The following is a 24,269-nucleotide window of genomic DNA, read 5'->3' as shown; positions in this document are numbered from 1 at the left end:
GGTTATCTGCAAGCGCAAGACTCTACCGTCATGTTTGGATATACCTTAAGTACCACATTCTTATTTTCATCAAAGAATAAGATGCTGAGCGAGGACATCTTTTCTGGCACACAGCAAGGCTCAGGAATCCCAGGAACAACACCCACAGCTCTCACTATACTCTGGATGGTAGCATGATTTGATGGCTTCAAAGACTGGAAAAGAAAAGGGAGAACACCAGTTAGGTGGAACTGCTTTTCCGCTCTCCAGCCCTCATCGCTAAAAGGTATATATTATGAATCTGTTTCAACAGCTTACTAAAGCCCTGGCATCATTACACATTCAACCCAACCTCCAATATCACCATCATCAAAACGGTGATTTGTCATTTACTAAGTGCCGGCTCAGTGCCAGGCATGTTCTGTGTAATATTTCTAATCCTTACAACAAAACAGCCATCTCGTACATTTTACAGGTAGAGACATAGACTCAGAAAGCTTAAACAACATGTCTAAAGTCATGTAGACATGTAGAGTGAGGATTTTAATCCAGTTTTTAAAGCAAGAATCGTTTAATTAAAAATGACTTACTCCCCAGAGAATTAATACACCCTAGGTTGTTTTGGATAACAGGATTGCAATGGAAACAATTTGATCTTGATCCTATGCTAATCATAAAGAACCCTTAACAAGAACCTATTTAACATAGATATTTTTGCCACTGCTATAGTGAAATTTATACTTTGTTTTAAAATAACACCGGCGTGTCGAGAGGCATTGATTTATTTAATGATTACCACCAGGATGAATTGATGGTGATTACACAATTGGCCACTGGGGGTCACTGTTGCTCAATGGGTTCAGACTTAAAGGTTGTAGCGTCTTCGAAGTCTGGGGCATATCCTTAGGGAATAATCTAGAGGGCCTGAGGTTATCCCATGGCTGTCAGAAGTTTGACCAAAGAAACTTGGGTAAAAGCTGTTCCCCAGAAATGCCAAATGGGATCATTAACATCCACGGGAGACGTGTGGTTTTATCTAGAGAGTATCATCCAGCTCTGCTAAGCATTGAAGACTGGTCACTCTTCCAAGCCCAGAATGCTTAGGTAATGCCAGAGTGGTAAGAACTTCTTCATGAGCGGTGCCACAATTTTCAACATCAGTTCTCCCCAATGTCTCTTTTAAGCAGATGAAACCAGTTTTGTTTCAAACAAATTTAAAAACAGGAATTTGGTAACTTGCCAGAGATCATGTGTCAATTCAGGAGTGGGATTTAGGCCAAAACTCTGGTTTTCTAATGTCAAGATTTTGAGCCATGTTTCAGAGGCACCTCTGCCCCCAGTGAACTAATTGGTATTCTAATTTTACACACCTAAAACTCCCAGTATGGGAAACTGGAACAAGTTAAAAGGTTAAGAGTATATACAAGCCAAGGAAGAAGCAAATAATATAGAAAGCTGGCACAGTGTAAAAAAAAAATAGGATCGGCGGGGAGGGGGGCAGAAAAAGGGCAAATCTGATTTGTCTCATCTCATCTTTCAATCTTAGTGAAAAAAATTATCCATACATTAGACTTCATTATTGCTAACAGGCATAAATTATTTTAAAATTAGTCTTGATGATGTCCAGCTGCCTTACTCTTTCTTCCTAGAGATTTTAAGTGTATGTTAAGAAGAGTAGTTAACTTACAATTAAGTAGCATTGCAAAGAAAGGTATTCTCTCCCCTTAAGGATAAGAAGTCTATGTTGCTCTATTTTGCATATCATGTGCCCTGTGGCTAAAATACTGTCTGTGTAACTGACAAACTGCAATCCATATTGTACAACAGGGCTCAATGGCCACTGTTTGCTATTTCATTAGTATTGGTGATTTCTAAAGAAAACTTTTGCAACTACACTTTTCTCTATTAATTTATTTTTAAGATTCAATCATCCAAACAGCATATGATAATACCCCAAAGAATATTTTTTAAACCATAGATTTTATGACAATATTCTGTTATTGTTAATGTTTTACTGACTCATACTATTTAATTTTCATATAAAGTAGATCTATTTAAGTAGACGAGGACTTGATCCATAAATCCTGCTGTGCACGGCTGGTCCTCAGGGCCTGAAGCCGAGCAGGCTCTCTAGGCACTGAATTAATACTTGCCAAATGGATGAAATACTTAAAAATAATAACATAAGCTCCACTGTACCTATTTCTGTGGAAATAATTCCCATCAACAAAAATAAAAGGTTCTGAGCAAATGACCTGGCACAGATATGGAAAATATTCATGGGTGTTCCCTAGGAAAATTCCTATCTTTTTTTTTTTTTTTTTTAAGCTCTAACTCACAAATGATAGATTCAGCAACTATGAGCCGTCTCTGCTGGGCTCACTGGAATCCAGGTGCAAGCCCTTGATTCCCTGCTGGTGTGTCTTATCAGCAACCTCTCAGTTTTCGAGGGAGTTGTCCCCTTTTTTCTCACTGTGAAGTTCTCTGATCAAGCTGCCATGACCAGGAATAATTATATCATGCACAAAAGATCCATGCGGTCATTTGCTAGTGTGGAGCATTTGCCAGTTTATCATTTTTGTTTGTTTTTGAGCGCCGATTACATTTCTCAGGACTCTCTTTACGTAGCTTAGGAAAACTAGTGATGACAAATGCAAACCTGTGTTGTTTTTCTCCCCAGTCTCCCTTTTTATTGAAGGTGAAACATGACATCGACATCTGTTTAGGTCTTTTTTTTGCTAGTGTGGAGCATTTGCCAGTTTATCATTTTTGTTTGTTTTTGAGCGCCGATTACATTTCTCAGGACTCTCTTTACGTAGCTTAGGAAAACTAGTGATGACAAATGCAAACCTGTGTTGTTTTTCTCCCCAGTCTCCCTTTTTATTGAAGGTGAAACATGACATTGACATCTGTTTAGGTCTTTTTTTTTTTTTTTTTTTTTTTTTTTTTGCTTAGGTAACTCGGTACATCGAGATTTAGGATTTTTAGAGTTCATCTTCATGATCAGAGATTGGAACTGGAAACCTCAGGAAATTAATTGAGGGTACATCATTTTGACCTCATCCATGTGAATTTCTTCTTTATATAGGATGCTTGGTTCAAAGTGTTTAGCTTCTTTGCTCCCTAATTCTGTGTCTTTGCTATTCCCAGCCTTCACCCCATTCCATGCAAAAAGTCCTTCACTCCTCCAATCCTTGCTGGTTCCCTTAGACCTCTGTCAGCAACAATGGCTCAATCATTTTCATCTGAAATCTCTGTTTCCCATCTCTTTTATGGTGGTGAAGGGAGGCAAAAGCATACGACTTGGCTAAAGCTACATGGGTATTTCTCATCTCATGGCAGAATGCCAGGGGTCTCTCTCCCTGGGAGGACAGATTGGCTGTAGGGGCTAGAAATCAGAAAAATTCAAGCTGCCGTGTCTGTGAATGAAATCTGCAGTGGTCAGGCCCGCACCTGCCAAGCTGTGGATGATGTCCTCGAGTTGAATTTGATTACAAATGCATTAGCAGGGGAGAGTATGTCATCAGCTCCAAGCCTTCATTCCTGACTCAGGCCATGGGGTTTTGCTCTACACTCTTCCAGTCCAGCCCACATGGGTGTGATAGCCCAGAAACTATCTAATTGGAATCAGTGAAAGGGCAAAGCCTGGAATTTGGGAAAGGCAGAACACAGCTGTTCTGAATTACAGACAGGTTGTCAACTCTTGCAGACAAAGAACCCGCTCTAGAGAGCAGGCTCTCACTCAGGAGGCCAGAAGGAAGGAGGGCCAGCAGAGGAGTCTGGCCTGGGAGAAATTTTCTCTGGGGCAAAATGTATATCTACAGTCTGAAAGTTCTTTGGCACCTCACTTATTCCACATGTGTTTGTACTGATCTGGTCAGAGACCTTGTTTTCCTCTGTTGCTCAGACTATATTTTTATCTAAATAGTTTACTCTGCTTACCATGCTGGACACTGCTGATAACAGCAACACTGATTAGTTACCCTGATGTCACAGCTTCACACTGCTTCATGCTTCCTATCCTTTAGGTGACTGTACCATTTGAAAGACACAAAGCCTGGAACACTTAAAGGGAACCACTAAAAAGCTTGAAAAGCAGATCCACACAAGGTGATGAGAGACTGAGAACTCCACATCACAGCCAAACTTCGACTCTCAACTTGGCAGAAGGAAATCTCCAACTCAGAGAGAAAACACCCTTATCCCTGTTATGTCTCCCTGTAGTTCTGAAGCCATCTCAAGTTTTGACAAATATTATCATGAGTTCAGTGCTGCAACCAATGCCCTCCTGATTCTATTACCCTCCAAAGAGGTTATGGACTGTTGGACTGAAGGGAGAATCCAGTTGGAAGCTTTGTGATATTTAAAAAGGGGTAAGAAACATACACAAAACTTTTTCTTGTCTTACATCTTTTATTCTTTTGATCCCTTTTCCTAAGCGGTTTTTCTTCAGTCCCCTACATTTGATTTTCTATTCTCCTCAGTCCATTGGCCATTAATACAACAATAATAATAAACAATGGCCATTAATAATCATGTCAATGGCAAAAATTTGTTGAGTGCCTACTAAGCGCAAGGTGCTCTATGATCTCATTTTCCCACTGTTTTCATTATGTAGATACTATGATATTTTTATTTACTGTGGTACCTGTTTCAAAGATGAGAAAACTAACATACAGAAAGTTTGAGTAACTCCCCCCAGCAAACAAACAAACAAACAAACAAACAAACCACAAAGCTGGTAAGAGGTGGAACCAAGTTTTAAGGCAAAAGGATTTGACCACTCAAAGTACGATGTGTGGACCAGTAGCAACAGCAACATCTAGGGGATTGTGAGATATGCAGAATATTAGGCTCGACCCTCAGAACCACCGGATCAGAACCTACAGATTAACAAGATCCTGAGGCAAATTGCAGGCATCTTAAGGTTAAGAAACCCAGCTATGATCGAGCATGCACATTTAATCATTCTGTTGCACTACCACACTTCTTTCCTTAAACTTATCTCTTCTATTCCTAACTTAACCCTCATAAGTTTTTGAATTATTATTCTTTAGATCACTGAGAGCCACAGTGAAGATCTATGGAAGCAAGGTTTTTGAACAGGAAGAGCAAGCAGAGCCAACAGGAAATGGGAGAGGCAAATTGGGGTAATCGTGGAGACCAGGCCAGGTAAGCTAACTGACTAAGTATCTCCACGTTATCATGGCTCCCTGGGTCTTAAAATCTGGAGTCAAGAGGAAAGAGGGAAACTCCTTCCCCAGGCTACCTAGAAGAAACCACAGTTTATGAGAGTGAGAGGAATTATTTGGAAAACTCAGAGACCCACTTAAAATCAATCATCTCAGGTTTAGAGACAGTTTGAATGCATTTCTGCCTCTCAATTCCACAAAGCAAGCCACGCTGTAAAATAAAGATTCATCACTGCCTGTTATATTTGGCATCTTTGTTGTGTGTTTTAAATGCTATCCCAGTTTGACCAAGTTTCATTTGATCAGTAAAATGTCCTTTATAAATATTTAGACAAGATAAGGCAGTTTATGTCATTATAAATATATATAATGCTTACTTTGTGTTTGTGTTGACAAAACATGGAATTCACAAGGTCTAGAAAATGTAGAAAGCTCATCCTCCTGAGACACTGTAACAGGAAAATGGGATTTCAATTAAGGTCCTGGCCCTGAGGCTGACCTGCTCTTGTTCAGTCGGCCCTTTGCTTTATGCGTGTGTTGCCCTTAGCATCCCAATGATCACAGGCCTGTAACATGAACAAGCTGCTTTAAAGATCTGTAAGCAGAAGGTCACTTTTTGAGGCAAAGGGTTTTTTTCCTCCATCAACATACAATAGCAGAAGTTGATTCACTTCAAGTTTTGCAACAAACAAACAAACAAAAACAAAACGAAACAAAAAAACACTCTTATTCTTCCTCTGAATTCTATTTCTAGAACACTTTTCATTGTATAAGTCCAATTGTTACAAGCTAAGAATGAAAGTGCGGCAATAAGCTTAACGGAAGGCAAAGGGGTACAAATATGTTTTATTAACTCTAAATTCAAAGAGAACAGTCGCTTGGACTTAGTATGCAAGATGGAGATGGGGTTGGGAAGGCTTCTGAGAATAGATCTGTCAGGATTCTGAGTACTGATAGGATGAAGTTCAGTCCATTGATTTTGGAAGAGGCACAGGTAAGCTCTGACTGGTTGAAATGGGTCTTAGAAGTCTACAGAGTCATTGTTCCCTATTCTGACTCCTGTTTTGATATTTATCAGAGAAGCAAATGATATAAGCATATGGTGGATTTCATGTGGTAAGTTTTCCTAGCCCAACCCTGGTCCTAGGCCCCATGATGACAATTCATCTCACAAGAGACTATCAAAAATGTTCTGAATCAGGGCATCAGTCCAATTAGTCCTTCCTTTTGCTCTCATGACATTCACTCATTCCCTGAATACCCCCTCAAAGATCAGGCTTCTACCATTTGGGGCTTGCTTGTTGTGGACTGGCACAGATTCACATGTGACCAGGTAGCTGAATATGTACTGTGTTTGGAAACAATGCAAAAAACATGTTTTACACATACATTTTTTTTCTCATATCCTTCTTCATACCAATATTGACTTCATATTACTTTAACAACCATTAAAGAAAAACCAAGCATAACTATGTTACCTGTTAACACTTTAGAATGCAAGAATAAAGGTCCAGATGGATTTTGTAAATGAGAACACACGCTCAACTTGCGCCTTTCTACTCTGTGGAAATAGGAAGGACAGGACAAAGAACAATGGCTACCTTTGGCATGGGGAACTGGCATGCTCCGGAGCAATAATAAGCATCAAAGGACTTGGGGGAGATAATCCATTCACTCCAGCCAATATCTGCAAAGTCCACTTTAAGGTACCGCCTGGCACAATTGCGAGGTTCAATCCATTGCTTTCTTCTTGCCTTCTTCAGGGTCTGTTCATCAAACTGGAGAGTCTGGGTCTTCTGGTGAGGTCCCTTTCTCTGTTTCTTTTTGTTCTTACTCTTTTCAGGGGGCTGAGTCTGAAGAGTCTTGTAAGGTTTTCTCTCCTCCCATACCCCATCCTCCTTATACTGATATTCTGCCCCAGGAAGCTCATTGTTCTGCAGAGGCAGCAGGACCCCAGCAGAGCGCTTCTTCCTCCGTTCAGTAGAAAGGGCGGCCCTGATATGGCTATCCAGTTTGGGCCCAGCTCCAGTGGGGAAATTCCGGTGTCCTTGCAAGCTTGATACCACACTCTCGGGCTCAGAAATCGCAATATCATTGGCATACACCAAGATATAAGGCTCAGGAAAGGGTGTTATCTTCTTTGGCAGCTGGTGTCCTTTGGAAGTAATGTTAAATCCTATGAGGAACTCCTCATTTTCCTTGGCTTTCCTCAAAAGTTGAGTGATGTCTTTAGACAGCCAGGAAACAAAATCTCGATGAAGTTTCGCTCCATCTACTGAAAGATGACCCAGGAGTTGACTTTGGTTTCTGGTGGATTTGAGGATCCAGGTAGAGAGCTCAATCTGAATGTGTTTCCTTTGGGTATGATGTGAGCATCCTTGGGACACAGGACAACTCAGGCTGATATTTATTAGCTCTCCAATATAGAAATACAGTGTGGCAGATAAAATGTTTTCAGACTTGGTTAGAGAAGTCAGGTTAAAAATATGCAGTTTCTCATTTTCAAGGGTTCCTAGGAAGAAAAAAAAAAAGAAAGTAAACGGGAGTAAACGTGACCCCCTACCTCACATCATATATACAAATTAACTCAAAATGAACGAATGACCTAAATATAAGCACTAAAAACATAAAATTCTTAGAAGAAAACATAGGGGTAAAATCTTCATGGCTTTGGATTCGACAGTGGATTTTTATATATGACACCCAAAGTGCAAGTAAGAAAAGAAAATAACATATAAATCAGAAAAGTAGATAAATCCATAAAATAGATAAACTGGACTTCATCAAAACTTAAAATTATGTGCATCAAAAGACATTATCAAGAAAGTCTGTACAACCTACAAATGGAGAAAATATTTTCAAATCATATATATGATAAAATCTAGGACCCAGAATATAAAAATAACCCTTACAACTCAAAACAAAAAGACAAACAAACCAATAAAAAATGAGCAAAGGAATCAAAGAGACATTTCTCCAAAGAAGATATACAAATAGCCAACAAGCACATGAAAAGATACTCAACATCATTAGTCATCAGAAAAATGTAAATCAAAACCAAAATGAGGTACTATTTGACATATACTAGGCTGGCTATAATAAGAAAAACAAGATAACAAGTGTTAGTGAGGATGTGGAGAAATTGGAACACTTTTACATTGCTGGCTATAATGTAAAATGGTTCAGCTGCTGTGGAAAACAGTTTGACAATTCCCCAAAGTTAAACATAGAAATATCACACATATTATGAGGTCATAGAACTATGACCCCACAATTCTACCCCAGGTATAAACCCAAAAGAATTGAAAACAGGTGTTCAAACAAGTACACGTACATGCACATTTATAGCAGTACTACTCTTCATAATAGCCAAAAGGTGGAAACAACTCAATGTCCATCAATGGGTGAGTGGATAAATAAATGTGGTATAGTCATATAATGGAACATTATTCAGCCATAAAAAGGAATGAGGGACTGATAATACTACAGTGTGGATGAACCTTGAAAACATTTTGCTAAATGAAAGAAGTCAGACACAAAATGTCCCATGTTGTACGATTCCATTTACATGAAATATCCAGAACAGGTAAATCCATAGAGACAGAATGCAGACTAGTGTTTGCCAGGGGCTGAATGTGGAGAAATTGCTTAATGGGTAGGGGGTTTTACTTTGGGATTACAGAAATATTTTGGAACTAGATAAACCTGGTGGTTGCATAACACTGTGAAGTTACCAAATGCCCCTGAGTTGTTCACTTAAAAATAGCTATGCTTAAATTATGTAATTTTCACCACAATTAAACAAAAGGAGTAATTTTATAAACTGGATGAAGATGAAAGCAAGGATCAGCCATTTTTTACTAATTTTCTCTTTCCTTTACTGAAACACACTTGTAAACTTAGTGGTATGAGAGCTGAGAGTTCTGGCTTTTAATTATGAGACTGCCAAGAACTATTTCTATAATTTTGGCACAGTGTCATGATAGCATCTTATCTGAATCAGCATCTAGCCTACTGGTTACAAGCATTGGTGGAAGTAAATTCACTTTGATTCAAATCCTGGCTCAGCCACTTATTAACTATGTAACTAGTGTTCTCATTCATTAAATGGAATAATACTCCTGTCATCAGAATTAAATGAGATGTGTGTAAATCAGTTCATAAAGGGTCCAGTAAGTGTTTCTAAGTATAAATTATTATTGTTATTAGTGCTGGTGTTAACCATAATACAGGAATTACCCCTTCTTCTATCTTCCTCACAAAGTTAAGGGTGCAGGATGAGGGTGGGTAAGCAAGACCATATAGCTCCATCTTCAGATAACATCTGAAAAAATGAGTCACACATTCAAAGTTGTCATGAAGAATTAGTGCTGTTGTGGAGCTTGTCTAAAGTTTATGACATTACATGAATATAAGAGTTGAATTGCTTCTGTAGAGTGCAACAAAATTTTTGAAGCAGGGCAATTTGTATTTCCAAGTCTTCAGATGCAGGAATGAGAGAGTAACAGAATGGGCAATTGATTAGTAAGGGCAGAAATTGGTTCCTGCTCTTGAGATCATCTAATGAGCTAATGGTAAGGCTGAGCTTAGGCTCAAGAATCCCCTGTCCTGGGATCGGTCACCAGAGCCTGGGCCCTCCTCCATACACTTGTTTCATATATATATTTGTTTCAGAAACATACACGCAATCGTGAAATTATGCTCTTGATCAAAAACATATTTTAGTAAAAACAAAACATTTTTATAAAGATCTGGAAACTTAAAATGAGTTCATTGAGTCCCCATTTATAAGGGAAGTGCAGTGGGAAACATATTTTACTCATTTCTAACATTGTGTGAGGGAAAAGGAGTAAACTGCCATTTGTGAATGTTTGTATAATCCATGACACCAGGATAATATTTTACAGACCTTTATAACAAAGCCATGGCTTCAGGCTTGTTCAGACTCTACCTTTAATTCATACTTTTAATTCATACATTCAAAGAGCTTGTACTTTTACCCAGATGGAAGTTTTAAATGGAAGGAAGAGAAGTCACTCTGTTCTAAGTATGTGACAATCAGATGGTTGCCAAAGGAACACACTGGCAGGGAAGAAATGAACTCCGAGGCATGCGGGTGGTGGTGTCTTATTGGGGAAACCAATCCTACTCCTTTCCCCTACATTTTGCTTCAAAATATTTCCTTCTTTCACACATGTTTCTAGACACCTTGTGCCCTGCTGTTTACCAGCCTTCACCTTGTGTCTAATCTTCAATATCGTCTCATAAATGTCACAGAACTCGCCATACTGCCTCTTCCAATGGCTTTAATTTTAATTCAGTGCCTTCGTTTGAAGTCAAAGCCCTATGGCCCAGCCTCAGCTCCACCACACCCAATAGCTGTACTCAGGCAAATTACTTAAACTCTTCAAGTCTCAGTTTGCTCACCTGTAAAATGAACCCAATAGTATCAACGGCAGAGTTGTTGTGAGAATTAATTGAAAGAATGCAGGTAATGCACATAGCCCTTAGGGAAAAACTCAATGAATGTTAGCTAACTAGACCTGCAACGTCCACTATAACAGCAACTAGTCACTTAAGTTTGAATTGAGATGTGCCGTAAGTGTAAAATTACACACTGTATTTCGAAGCCTTAGTATAAAATATCACATTAATATATTTTATATTGATTATGTGTTGAAATCATAATATTTGGATACACTGGGTTAAATGTTGTGATACTGTGATTTATAATTAGAAATACATGTCCATTTCTGGTCTAGAACTACGAAAACTCTAGGAATTTCCTAAAGTGATGAGAGCCATAAGGTGTCCTTTGTTATGCTAATGAGGTGACTTTTGGAGGTCACCTAAGAATGTGGTCTGGCTGCCTGGGAACCAACCCTGTGATTGGGGGTTTGCACTTTCAGCTCTAATCCCCACCTCTGGGGTGGGGAGAGGGGCTGAGGCTTGAATTAATCACCAATGGCCAATGATTTAATCAGCCATGCCTACATAATGAAGCTGTAACAGGGAAGAGCCAAATGTGACTACATATTGGATCTGTTTCTTCTACTTTAACCTCTGCTTTCTGCTGCTTTTGTTCACTAAAAGGATACTGTCTATACATAATGGCCTGCCTCAGGGAACCCTGCCCCTCTGCCTGAATGTTAAACCAAAGTGCCTTTGTTCAGGGAAACATCCGGACCCTGTCCACCTGTGGATGGCTTCAAGAAAGAAGAAATTAACACATCCCCTCCCCAAGGCTGGCCATTCCAGGGGATATTTGCAAAATTTATGGCCTTTTTACTTCATTTCCTCATCTCCTCCTGCTCTCTGTGCTGTTAAAGAAACTGGCATCCAAACCCTGATAAGATGGTTTTTCAGAGACACTAGTCTGCCATCTTCTCGGCTTTCCAAATAAAATCGTATTCCTTGACTCAACACCTCGTCTCCAATTTTTTATCCTGTCCTGTGGCGAGCAGAGCGAACTTGGACTCGGTAACAAAACCTCCATAAAAATTTTAAAAATCAAGGTTTGCAGAGCTTCTGGGTTGGTGAACAAATGGAGATTGGGGAGAGTGGAATGCCTAGAGAGGGCATGGAATCCCCGAGCCCTTTCCCCTACCTTGCCCTCTGCATCTCTTTTATCTGGCTGTTCCTGAGTTATATCTTTTTATACTAAACTGGTAATCTAGTGAGTAAATGGGTTTCCTGAGTTCTGTGAGCCACTCTAGCAAATTAACCAAACCCAAGGAAGAGGTTGTGGGAAACTCCAATCTGTAGCTAGTTTGGTCAGAAGCACAGGAAACAACCTGGGTTTGGGACTGGCATCTGAAGTGGAGGACAGTCTTGTGGGACTGAGCCCTTTACCTAGAGAATTTGATGCTGTCTTTGGGTAGATGGTGGCAGAATTCAGCTGAAGTCTCAGACACCCTGCTGGTGCTCAAGAATTGCTTGTTGGTGTGGGTGCAGAACATTTAAAATGTAATATATTATTGAAATTAATTTCTCCTTTCGCTTCTCATATTTTTTAATGTGGCTACTAAAATTTTTAAATTACATATGTGGCTCACATCTGTGGTTCAAAGTAAATTTCTCTTGGACAGTGGAATGACCACCATTTTTGTGGTCATATAGTCCAAAAGGAAAGAAAAAAGGCATTGTTTTTCAAAGGTGGTGAAGAATTAGGAATTTGCTAAACATGAATATGCAAACCAAAATGTAAGTTGAGCAAAAGATTATTTTCTTGGAATGCAACACACCTTCCTTTATTAAGGACGTATTATATTAAGATAATTTTGGTGAATACTTTTAAATTTTCCCTCCAGCTGTAGCTAATCAGTTCAATCTGCAATCAAAAGTCTAAGACCAACAAACTGCTCTAAAATAGAGTTAAACTGGCAGTTGAGCAACAGTGCTTTATGGCAAAGCAATTATACACATAGCTTCAATTGTGTTATTTGTGTAGTATGCATATAAGGCCACTACAACCAACAAAGAACAGGAACTAAAGCAAAACAAATGTTTTACTTTAACAAATATGAATTGAACACCTATTAGGTGCTGGACCCTTGGCTGGGTCCCAGGGCTGCCCAATGGCCACTGCTGTCCACACCAGGACAAGGGGAAAAGATTAATATGCAGGTAGCTACACCGTGATGATGCTACTTTCCGTCAAACGTGTTAACTATGCTTTTGGAGCACAAAGGAGGGAGCAATGAACTTTTCCCATGTATGGGGAAGATGCAACCTTTAACCAGACTTTTAAGAATGAGGAGAGAAAGACAAATATCATATGATATCACTTATATTTGGAATCTAAAAAAAAACAAACGATATAAATGCGCTTATATACAAAATAGCAATAGACCCACAGACATAGAAAACAAACTTATGGTTACCAAAGGGGAAGGTGGGGAGGGATAAATTATGAGGCTGGGATTAACAGATACACACTACTATATATAAAATAGATAACCAACAAGGACCTGCTGTATAGCACAGGCAGCTATACTCAATATTTTGCAATAACCTATAAGGTAAAAGAATCTGAAAAAGAATATATATATATGTATAACTGAATCACTTTGCTGTACACCTGAGACTAACACGGCATTGTAAATCAACTATACTTCAATTTAAAAAAAAAAGAGAGGAAAAGGGAGAGTTGGGGAGGAGATAAAAGCACATTCTAGTCATAAGCAGTGCTGGACATCTGGAAGATTTTGCATAAGCAATATTTCCAATGTTTAATGGAAACTTATAAAAATATCCCAGATTAACGTAGTTATTCGAAGTCCTTACAGACACCTAAACTGCCGAAATTCAGAAAAGGAATGGCCAATTCACATTTAGCTCCTAACTAAAGGTGTTGTACGATACGTAGCACTCGATGCCTTTGCTATTTCCACCCAGATGAGGAGATGCATTACCTCTGCCTGTCCTAGATCTCCCTCCTCCCCAAGTCTTTTAAAACAATGAGCTAGAAGTCTCAACAGTTCCACAAAACATTCCTTGATTTCTTTAACCCATACTTTATTTTTGCCTTCCCTGACTTTAAGCATTTCATTTCCGTGAAAGTCAATGTTCTTTTCCCTAAAACAAGTCAACAAATACTTAGTCTTTATAAATGGACAAAAAGAGTAGTGAGAGAGATGCATGGAGTTGAGGAGATGAGTGCAGTAGAGTATATAAGATAAATACCTCCCTGCAAGTTGAAATATGTGGTAATAATATCTATTCAATTACTCTCATGCTTTTTTAGATTTTATATTAATTTAACTTTTCAAAAAAGTATCTTCTCGTATACTTAACAACAGGAGTTTTGCAGTAGCCTTCTCTCTCTTCCCCATGAGTAGCAGACTTATCTGTGAAGAAGATATCTATGTTGAAATATCAGTGAATGGAAAAATGCTTTCGTGTTCACTTTTTCTATTCTTCTGAAATATTCCGATACTTACCTATTTGGAATCGATGAATCCGGAAACGGAGGTATACTTTCTGGTTAATAAGAACAAACATATAATAATAATATTAAAAAGCAATGGCAGATGTTATCAGGTTACAAAACAATAGTTTATGTATTTTTAGGCTGTTGGTAGTCTTCAGGTATTAGAGAACGTAACTGTGCCACGTCAATCCAATTCTATCTAGAGTTGCATGCTTAATTCTGGGTGCTCTCATTTTAACTAGTTTATTGACATAAAAGAGAGCAACTAAGAAAGTTACCAAGATGTTGGTCTTAAAGTTATTTCTTACAAATTTGAGTTAAATAGAGAATACCTGCTCTGGAACAAGAAAAAAAAAAAAAGGTTAATCGGTGACGTGAGAATTGTTTGCAAATATTTGAGGGGCTGCAGAGAGATCAGGGTTTTTCTTGTCAGTGTCAAAGATGAGAATTAAGTCTAAAGGTGATAGCTGAATGGAACCAGAATCAAGGTCAACGTTAAGTAATGACTTTCTAAGTGTCTAGCCTGAGGGTGAGACCCCTGTGGGACCAGGCAGACAGAAGAGAGATGGTCATAATTCAAGACTATTACAGGAGGATCTCTTTATGGTAGGGAAGGTGTGAAAAGTGAACTAGATAACGTCTCAGATCCTTTTCAAGGAACTACGATAGGCTATATTTCCAGCTCTTCCTAAGGAAATGTTTTTGATGCCAAAATATAACTACCAATAGATGGTGCTGTTTTCTTACTGTTTGCTGGCACTAGCACAAGCTTGGATTTTCCTTGCTGAGAATACGTCTACTGTGGTCTAGTTAGGATGTGCCATTGGCATGATAATCTTATTCTGAATTTTCTAGAGTCATAATACCTGTGAATTGGAAAGGGGTTTAGAAGTCAGGTGAGTTTCAGAACAAGCCATACTTTCCTTTGCACATCTGTTAGGACTTTGCGGCTGCTGCCACCTCTCCCTGAAATGCTTTCACCCAACGTAGTTCTCCTTGATTATTATCCAGAGTCGATTTTTAAAGCAAAGCAGAGGCAAGCTCATCACGACAACCCACTCCTTTGGTTCAGACCCCTCCTCTATTACTATTTTCATTATATGGTTATTCCTTCCTAAGCCCATAAATTCCATAAAGACAAGGCTCTGTAGTAATTACATCAGACTCTTCAGTCCCAAGCATGGGGCATAACTCTTAAGCGGTGCTCAATAAATGCTTCTCTTGTGAATAAACAGATTTAGTACAACCTATTCATTGTAGAAATGTAAAAATGAAGGACCATAAAAGCCAGCCAGCTGGTGAGCATTGATTTTGGAGAGGAACCCAGGTCTTGTACTACCTATATGGACTTTTTTAGGAGTTTGGTTATTAGAGAAAGGTAGATCTATTTCTGTTTTCATCTGAAAAGAAAGCACCTGCACCTCATGAAACCAAGGGCTCAGCAAGGAAACTGTGACTTGGGACCAGCTGTACTATTGCGACAGTTCAGTTCCTCTCAGGGGGCAGCTGAGGCAGTGCCCGGGGAGTGGTGAGTGGAAGGTCACCTTCGTGCTGGCCTACACAGAACTTTTTCAAAGGGAAATAGAATATACAATGGAAAGCTTTCTATGTAAAGTCTGATTTTAAAACAAATAGACTAAATGAAATCTTGATGATTTGTTAAATCCCCAGGAAGCAGGGAAAACATTTTAGTCATACAGAAAATATGTAACTAAGAACAACTCTTTTTTTCCACCTCTTTCTCCAAACAAAGCACAGCTGCTAGAAACGCAGGGGTGCCTAGGACAGGGCCATATACGCCCACGGTCACTGGCTGAATATTTGCTGTAGATTATGGAGTCAAGGCTGCAGTTCCTGTATGCCACCTTCAGTTTCCAGGCAAAGGTGAGATGGAGAGATTCTAAATAGAACACAAAGTCAGAACGTGGTTTTTCTTGCAGGGTTCCAGTCAAATGACTGACTTTTATGGGATCTCAAAACAACCATTCTCTATGTCCAAAGTAAAACATGGCCAAAAATGGCATAATGCATGTTTTTCTAGAACAGCAAAATGTTCACTAATCAGTTTATCTGCTCTTAGCCTCCACCCAAGGGCATTCCTAGACTGTGAGCTCTCGGAGGGTAGATCCATGTCCAGATAAAGTTTTGAACTCCTAGTTCTTTGCACAGTCTGGAGCATTGATATCCTGAAAAATACTTGTCAAATTTGTTGAATGAGCAACGGTATAAACTTACCAGATTCTAAAGTGTTTCCTACTTCACACTAAAGTGAAAAAACTTTCAAGTCAGCAAAAGGCCTTCCTGGGGATAAGTACTGTATGGCGTTTCAGTTCATCAGAAAAGAAGCATTCCAAGAACAGTGGTATATAAAAGAGAAGAGTTTTGCCATTCAACGTATAGGTGGTAAAGTGCCTCATGGGAAATTCTTTCACGGCAAGTTTATTTTTAAAGAATCCTTTGCCTGGCAAATAGCTTTTCTACTATTTTTTCTCATCTAGTCCTCTGAACATCTAATTCAGGTCAACTGAAATACTTACTGAGTGCCTACTGTGTGGCAAACTATGCCAGGCCTTCAGAATACAAGCATGAAATGAGATATGCTCTCTGCCCTCCAGAGACTTGGCCCCTGCCCCATCATCCTCTTTCTAGCAATCCTATCAGGCCCCAAACTCTCTGCAGCTGTGAAAGGGTAAGACGTCTTTATCAACTTACTTTTGAACTCCTCCCCAGGGTAAAACTGTCATAAAGACATTAATATACCTTCCAAAGTGAAAGAAAGTTACCCTTACATAAATTAATAAACCTTTTGTCGGGGGGGAAAGGCCCACTAAAAGGGCCAGATGAGACCAGAACTGGAACGTTAATCAATCCTAGATTTCAGACGCTGGTTATAAGATACTCAAAACTCTAGAGACATGAGCTTAGAACAGAGTGTCTCAAACATGCATCAGAATCACCTTGATGGCCTGTGAAAACAGAGATTTCTGTGCCCCAAGCTCAGAGTATGATTCAGATGGTTTGGGTGGGCTGGAGAATTTCTAACAATTCCCGGGTGGTGTTGCTGCTGCCAATCCAGGGACCATACTTTGAGAAAAACTAACTTCAAGAAATCACTATAAAAAGGTGCATCTCTGCTGCATGCAGCCACCAAGGTCAGGATAGATACAGTAATTTCTTGAATGTAGGTTTGGCACAGCATAGACTGTATTACAAGGGGACTACTACTGCTTCATATTTACATTGCTACCCAGATATATACTTTGTGCTACAAACAATTGCAATTATTAATGTTTTACGTAGGTTTAAGGTTTTGTGGGAAGCTAGAGAGAAACAATATCTCCAAATATTAAGAATACCTCATTTATATAGGGCTTCCAAACTTTTAATGCATTTTCACACTCAATTTTTTTCAATTAAGTTGCACCATCTTTCTGTGAGACTAGCACAGTAGGTGTGACTTAAGCCACTTGATAGATGTCAAAACTAGGCCTAGCAATATTAGATAACTTTATTAATTAGCAATTCAGCCAAGATTAGCATTTAGATCTCTTAATGCTTAGCCTCAGGAAATAGAAAAACTGAAACTCTAGGAATTTATTCTCTTCTTGAAAACCATTTATCTTAACCCATGCCTAAGTGCAGCAATTATTCTCAATTCAAACAGTCTTTAGATTAATTCCATGCAATTAAATTAAAATTTTCTTTGAAGGAAAAGCAAAGAAGATCATGTTGGGCCTCAATAGTTTTAATTGTAAAATCAGAGGACTGGGCAAAGAAGCTTTCATTTCTAAAGCTATTGGATGCAATTATTTTATAAAAGGAATATTTAACACTTACTATAATATTTAATAGGAATATTTAATATTTACTCACTCAATAAAGGAAGAAGAACATACTGAAGTTGGTAATACAGTAGGATCAGTTTGTCCAAACACTTTTATTTAAAGTGTGCCCAAATAAAATCAAGGCACTGCATTTACTGTGGTTCTATTGCCAAGAAACGATGGGTCGTAAAGGAAGGTAGATCATTGAAGGGGTCAATAAAACACCATGGTCAATTGGCTTTATGACATACATGCCGATGTTTCAGATGAATAAAGAGACATTCGTGCCTTTAATAATATCATCCCTGAAAATATTCTAGGACACAGCCACTACTAACATATGAATAGACTAGCAATTTTATGGATTTTAAAATATATTCCATAGAAGAGGGCTCTTCGGTCATACTGCCATGGTTTACTATGGTCCAAAGTAGATATTATCCTGGTATACTTGTGTCACTTGATTAATACTATGTCAGTGTTTCCATTACAAAATTCTATTTTCATGTGTTTGTAACATAATCCTAAAAATTCACTCTGAATTGAAACTTGGCGTAGGAAAGTTCAAATAGAGACTATTTGTGATGCCAAACTTCTTTCCACCATACCACTGAAATAAAGTTATTAAGATACTGATTACTAGGGTATACACATTGGATTTATGAGAAAACCATTAAAATTTTAGGAGAAAAGTTCTGACGTAGGAGCACAAAAATCCTGAATAGCAAATACAAAGTATATGCAAAGTTGCTCAATAATTTTCACTAGGCTTTTTGATAGGTATGAGCTTTACTATAATAAATACAGCAAACAAATTGGGATTATATAAGAGATTTGATAGGTGTCTATAACCAAGGATTATTTGTGGTAAAACATTAAAGAAGTGATATGCATGATCTCTAGTGAATTTTTCCACAAATAAAGTAGCTTTTCTTTTAAAAGAATAATACCAGCTTAGATGTAAAATAATAAATATTAATCCTATAGAAGAAAACAATGAAGGAGAATTCATAGGGAAACAGGCAAAATAAAATTTAATGACAGAAACTCTAAAATTACATTCAGAGAAGTTTAAGATATTTAATCAAGAAGATGGTAGAGTCGGCCCTTGGTATTCGCAGGGAACTGGTTGCAGGACCCCTGCAGATACCAAAATCCACAGATGTTTAAGTCCCTTATATAAAATGGCATAGTATCTGCATATAACCTACCACATCCTCCCGTACACTGTAAACCATCTCTAGAGTATTTATAATTCAGCAAAATCAAGTTTTGCCTTTGGGAAATTTCTGAAATTTTTCCCCTCAAATATTTTCAATCTGTAGTTGGATCCCTGGTAACCAGGGATGTGGAGGGCCAACTGTACAATGCCAACTGGACTCAAGTCCAAAAACTAACAATGTAAGTAAACATCCCGAATAAACAAATGAGAAATGAGACAGTTTTCAGTCATAATATTCACTTGAATTTTGCATATCTTCTTTCTTGAGAAATTAGGAAGGCTCTGAACCAATGTTTCCCCAAATAGATATCTTAGAACCATAATTCTCTAAAATGCTCTCTTGGGGAGAAAGTGATCCACTCTTAAGAGGGTCCACTTGCATTTAAAGGATCTGAAAGGTCCCAAAGCAAACTGATCATTTTTCCCAAACTTATTTGACCATGGAATGCAATTTTATGTAACACCTGTTAACATCTTTTAAAGACCCTCTTTTAAAAAATCTTCTAGAAAATAAGATGATTAGAAATCATAGGTTTTGAGATGAGCTCAGTATGTTTGAAAAACTGTCTGGCAAATACATCATGATGCCCATTTCTTCTTCCATTTAAGTAAGGGGTTGGACTTGCTTTCTTTAAAGCCTCTTCCAAATACAAAATTGTATAATTCCAAAATGCTTAAGAGCAGGTTTGACATCCACATCTCTATTTAATTTTTAGAAAAATCTGAACTGGGTCAATCAAGTGCTTATAAATTTCCACTGCTTAGATAAAATGTCTGTAACCCTTTTAATATATTCTTAATTATGTATATATTTTTAATGTACAGATATTCCCTGAGTGAATTATCTGCTTAGGGGATGTTTTTCATTGACCCTCGTGGTCTCTTGGTCTCTTTGAGTATGTCTAACTATACTAAAAAGCTAAATTTAAATTATTTTCTATGTAATACATTCTCTTTCTCTTTTCCATTAGCATAGATAATCAAGAATTCATGGTTTTATGGATTTTTAAATGTCAGAGATTGTAAAGCTGTCTTGCCTGTTACAGTAAAAACTTCATTAAGGGCTATCATGTATTCAAAGTAGTGTGTAATTCAAAGCAGCTGCACATCCAGCTCCCCCTCTCCAGATGTACTATTGTTCTTGGAATAAAAACATCAGATAATCTAAGTACTCTTTAATTTCAAGCCTAGTTTCTAGGTGCCAGGAATTTCAAGGTAACTGTGTTTTAATAAAGTTATTACATCCCCTTGCCATCAAATCCATCAAAAATGATGCTTTCCCACTGGCCCATGCATTTTACAGGACTGGCTCCTATTGGAAAGATTGTTTAGCCCTTAATTATATCTTTCCTAAAGCCTTATATTTTAGACTTGCACTTCAGAAACATGTCACTTTATAATTCTTCATTTTTAAAGACTTTTGGTTACAGTAGGAAAGACTCTCCCCTTTTTCACTGAAGGAAAATATTCACATTTGGGTCTGACTTTCCTCAATTTTCTTTTCTTTTTGTCTATGAAGTCTGTGTGATTTTTTTTTTTAAGGTGACATAAATCCACTGAAATGCAACCGTTTTTGTAGTTACATGTCATAAATTAAAATAATGATAGTTTCCTAATATGAACATCTGTGCTTTAATTGCTTTCCCTAAACAGGTTAAATTTATGATTAAGAAAAATAAGATTAAGTGACTATGGAAATGATGAGAAACTAAAGAACACAAAGTATGTATCTTAAAGGATCAAGCCAGGAGAAAACCTCATGTAAAATACTCTTCTTTTATTACATAGAAGCCAAGGACAACTTAAACTAAGATTAAAATTAAAGCTGATTTCATATCCCTCTTGTCTTCCTTTAAGACGGTGTGTTTTGCTAAAGCCGAACTTCTCTGTCATCAATAATTTTGTAAATTACCTTTTACAAAGGGAAAGATAAAACGTATCTTTATGTAAACCCTTACACACCACAGAAAGACTTATGAGTTCTCCAAACTTACGGTTTTGGCACACCAACTGCACACCATTGAGGGAGGAGAAAAGGGTTAGCAGAAAGTGTATTTAGGATGAATGCCACCCACCATCAAGTAATGGTTTAAGTAGAAAGTAATCAGAGGGAGACCACAGCAGCTAAATTTCAACCAAAGATATTCTAGGTTTAGAACAATAAATAATTTTAATCAGGTATGTTCCAAGGAGCAAATAGGACTCTAAGGCTATAACTCAGCCTGAATAAGCACTGGGAAAGTCTGCCAGAACAGCAGCCACTCCATAGATACAGCACACACCTGACCTTCCATTAAAATCTGTTAACATCCTTGGTACGGAGAAGCCCATACGTTGTAAAACTTAAACACAACAGACTAGAAAACATATCTAATTTATTAATGCAGACAGCATCTTTCGCCTGCATCAGAACATTTGTCACAAGATGAAGGATGTTACAGAAATGCTGTTATGGATAAAGGAGAGAGACACACACGAAAGCCTTAGCACCTTCCTGGAGCCCTGCCTTATTAAAGCCAGAACTGCCTCATAATAAGGTCCTTCTAGTGCGTTAGTAACTAAACACTCTTGGAAGGGGTCCAAGGCGAACAGTCTCTCCAGGAGTCTCCAATGTAGTAACAGGACACTTCAGCTTCCACAAAAACCAGTGTCTACATTTGATGAATAAGTCATTAAGACAGTCTCTAGGATGTTAAAGGAATTACTTTTCTTATCAGGGCACGCAGCCTTGTATATATGCTTCAAGCTGCAATTCATCATTTCAAGGGAACTTCTGGCCTCTGTATCAGAGTTTATCATTTGATGGTATAAGACTACAGAGAGGCTGATAAGGGACACTCTGAAATTATAATGCATGGAGTGAGTTGGACCCAAAAAGTAAATGGGGCCTGAGTTATTCAAATCCTTATCCATCTCCCACTCATGCTTCCCTCAGTCTAAAACAAACGTAAAAAAACACTATGCAATAGGTGTGAATGAAACAAACTCACATGCTACCTCCAAACCTCGTGATTCATACTAAAATGAAACTTGCCGATACCAAAAATGCTATTCACCTTTTGGGTACCTCAGCTACTCCCTAGGAATAGTACCAAGAAAATGAATATCGAGATAAGAATGATTCAGGTATCTTCATTATTGCCACCTGCCTTGCCCACCCAACTACCCTTGTTTCTCCCACACTACTTCTTCATTGAGCTCTGCCCTTGGAGTTGCACTAAAGTAAACAGGGCATTCACTGGTATGGTCAGCTGTCAGGACAGCCTTCTCAAGTGGCTGACACGCTGTGGATGAACCAGAGCAGGTTTCTGTTTCCGTAGCAAAAGCCAACTCCTTATAGATCATGCTCGTGGTTTTAAGAAGAAAGTGAAATCTGGTTCAGCTCAGACTATAGCTGAAGACTTCTGCATTAGAAAGCATAATTCACGTTTATTGTAAATGTCATCATGCCTATGAGCTCTAGAGCATATTCACAGTGTCAACCTAGGGCTTTCCTTGATGGATGCTTTTGTGTTCCTCTTTTCCAGGAGTCCTACATATCAAAGCTTTGGGAGATTTCTTTCTAGTGATTCTGACAGAATTGATAGAGCATGAGGCATGGCCTCCTTACTTGAAGTTCTTGGCTATTTTTCAACGGTTCACTGAAGACAGGTCCCTTTATCATGAATGTAGTGAACAGAAAAGCCTGGTGCATCCTCAAAGCACATAAACCGAGTTAGTGTCCAGGAAACTTTCCCTCAAGCTGTTAGCACAAGGGAGGTAGGCTGTTAGCATAAGTTATTTGCTTCACCGCAGGGGCCAGGAGAAACCTTGTTAAGCCATGAATTTCAGTCCGCAGTGATCTGTGTGTTGAAAAACGGGATGAGCAGATTTTCATCGGCGGATTCCAAGAGGTGTTTACATCCACGGCTGCTCCCCTCTCTCCCAGCTCCTCCCAGGGTGGGTGGTACAGCCCCTATTTGCCCAGATGGGTTTTAAATAATCGAAACACCCAAGCACCTGGTTTAGTTTGTGTGTTTGCCACCAAGGGACTATCAAGTAGAAAGTGTCAAATATAGTAACACAGAGGACGCGAGTTAAGAGGAGGTGCAAGGTCTGGAGAAGCGACTGTCTAAAAGCCCGAGGGAAGGCATCTAGTTCAGGTGTGACTTTTCTCTCTGGTGCCACCGGGGTTGGCATAAAATGACATCTGCCTCTAGGTAAACATGGTTAAAGCCCAGTCCAAGGGAATTTCCGCTGACCGACTTAAGAAACATCAGCACAAGGTACCCCGGAGAAGCTCCAGACACCCAGGGCAGGAGGACCCTGTGGCCGGGGGTGGGGTGGGGGGGGCAGCCCCTTCCCTTCTTTCACGCACTTCCTCCAGCCGACCCCCTCCAGGGCTCGGCGCCCTTCTCTCCACTTCTCCCTCTCAATTCGGACTCTTCCATTGGGCTGACTCACAGGCGGGATGCGGGGTGTGACAGGACCGAGGGCCTCGGAGGGCAGCTGGAGGGCGAGGGAAGGTCTCTAGGTAACACTGGGCAGACGAGGAAGCCGTGGGGGTCCCGGGAGACAGCTGGGGCGGGACCGCGGAAAGGGGGCGCCTCGGGCACTCACCTGCTTCTCCGGCTCGAAAGCTGCGAACCGTGTTGCCCTCGCGCAAGGGCTGGGGGAGCAGAGGCGGCGAGCCCCGCTCCGAGGACCCCGGTGTCCGCGCCGCCTCGGCTCTGCCGCCGCCGCTGTACCTGTCGTAGAGCCGCAGCATGTGCTCTGACACCTTGTCGAGCGGCTGCGGGAGGGGGTCTGGGCCACCCCCTGCCGTGCGGTCGCCTGGCACAGGCTCGCGGAGCTCCGGGAAATGCTGCTTGAGTCTCTGTCCGTGCGCCAGGCTCACGCACAAGCAGCCCAGCCATAGATGGAGCAGTCTGCGCGCCCCAGCCATAGCGAGGTCCGCGTCCGCTGTTGCGTCCTGGGGGGGGTCCCTCTGCGGCGCGCGGGGCCGGCGGCAGAGAGGAAGGTTGAACTCCCAACGAGCTGGGCGAGGGCGCCCGGAGCCCGGACGCTGCCTGAGCAGGACAGCGACCAGCCCCACTTTTTGCGCCGGTCGATCGCGGACCCGCAGGTGGGCTCCTCCCCGG

The 24,269-nt window shown here is 39.7% G+C and overlaps 1 protein-coding gene across 1 annotated transcript; it reads right to left on the bottom strand.

Moving 5' to 3' along the window:
* Positions 1-24,269, bottom strand: BMP3 (bone morphogenetic protein 3). Its single transcript, XM_007110238.1, has 3 exons — positions 23,749-24,269; positions 6,773-7,683; positions 1-194 (listed from the first exon to the last, which is right to left on the bottom strand). Exons 1-3 carry the CDS (start codon positions 24,071-24,073, stop codon positions 3-5), a joined length of 1,428 nt encoding a protein of 475 aa, XP_007110300.1. The 5' UTR covers positions 24,074-24,269; the 3' UTR covers positions 1-2.

Source organism: Physeter macrocephalus, chromosome 7 (genome assembly GCF_002837175.3).
Source record: "Physeter macrocephalus isolate SW-GA chromosome 7, ASM283717v5, whole genome shotgun sequence".
Taxonomy (NCBI): Eukaryota; Metazoa; Chordata; class Mammalia; order Artiodactyla; family Physeteridae; genus Physeter; species Physeter macrocephalus.
The sequence above is the reverse complement of the archived record's forward strand: the minus strand, read 5'-3'. Positions and strand labels throughout refer to the sequence as shown.

Excerpts from the sequence above, each read along its gene's own strand:
- BMP3 (XM_007110238.1), bottom strand. The coding sequence starts at position 24,073 with ATGGCTGGGGCGCGCAGACTGCTCCATCTATGGCTGGGCTGCTTGTGC. Across the intron at positions 7,684-23,748 it reads CTTTCGAGCCGGAGAAGCAG|GAACCCTTGAAAATGAGAAA; the intron begins GTGAGTGCCCGA and ends TTTTCTTCCTAG. Across the intron at positions 195-6,772 it reads GCCAGTTCCCCATGCCAAAG|TCTTTGAAGCCATCAAATCA; the intron begins GTAGCCATTGTT and ends TTTCTTTTCCAG.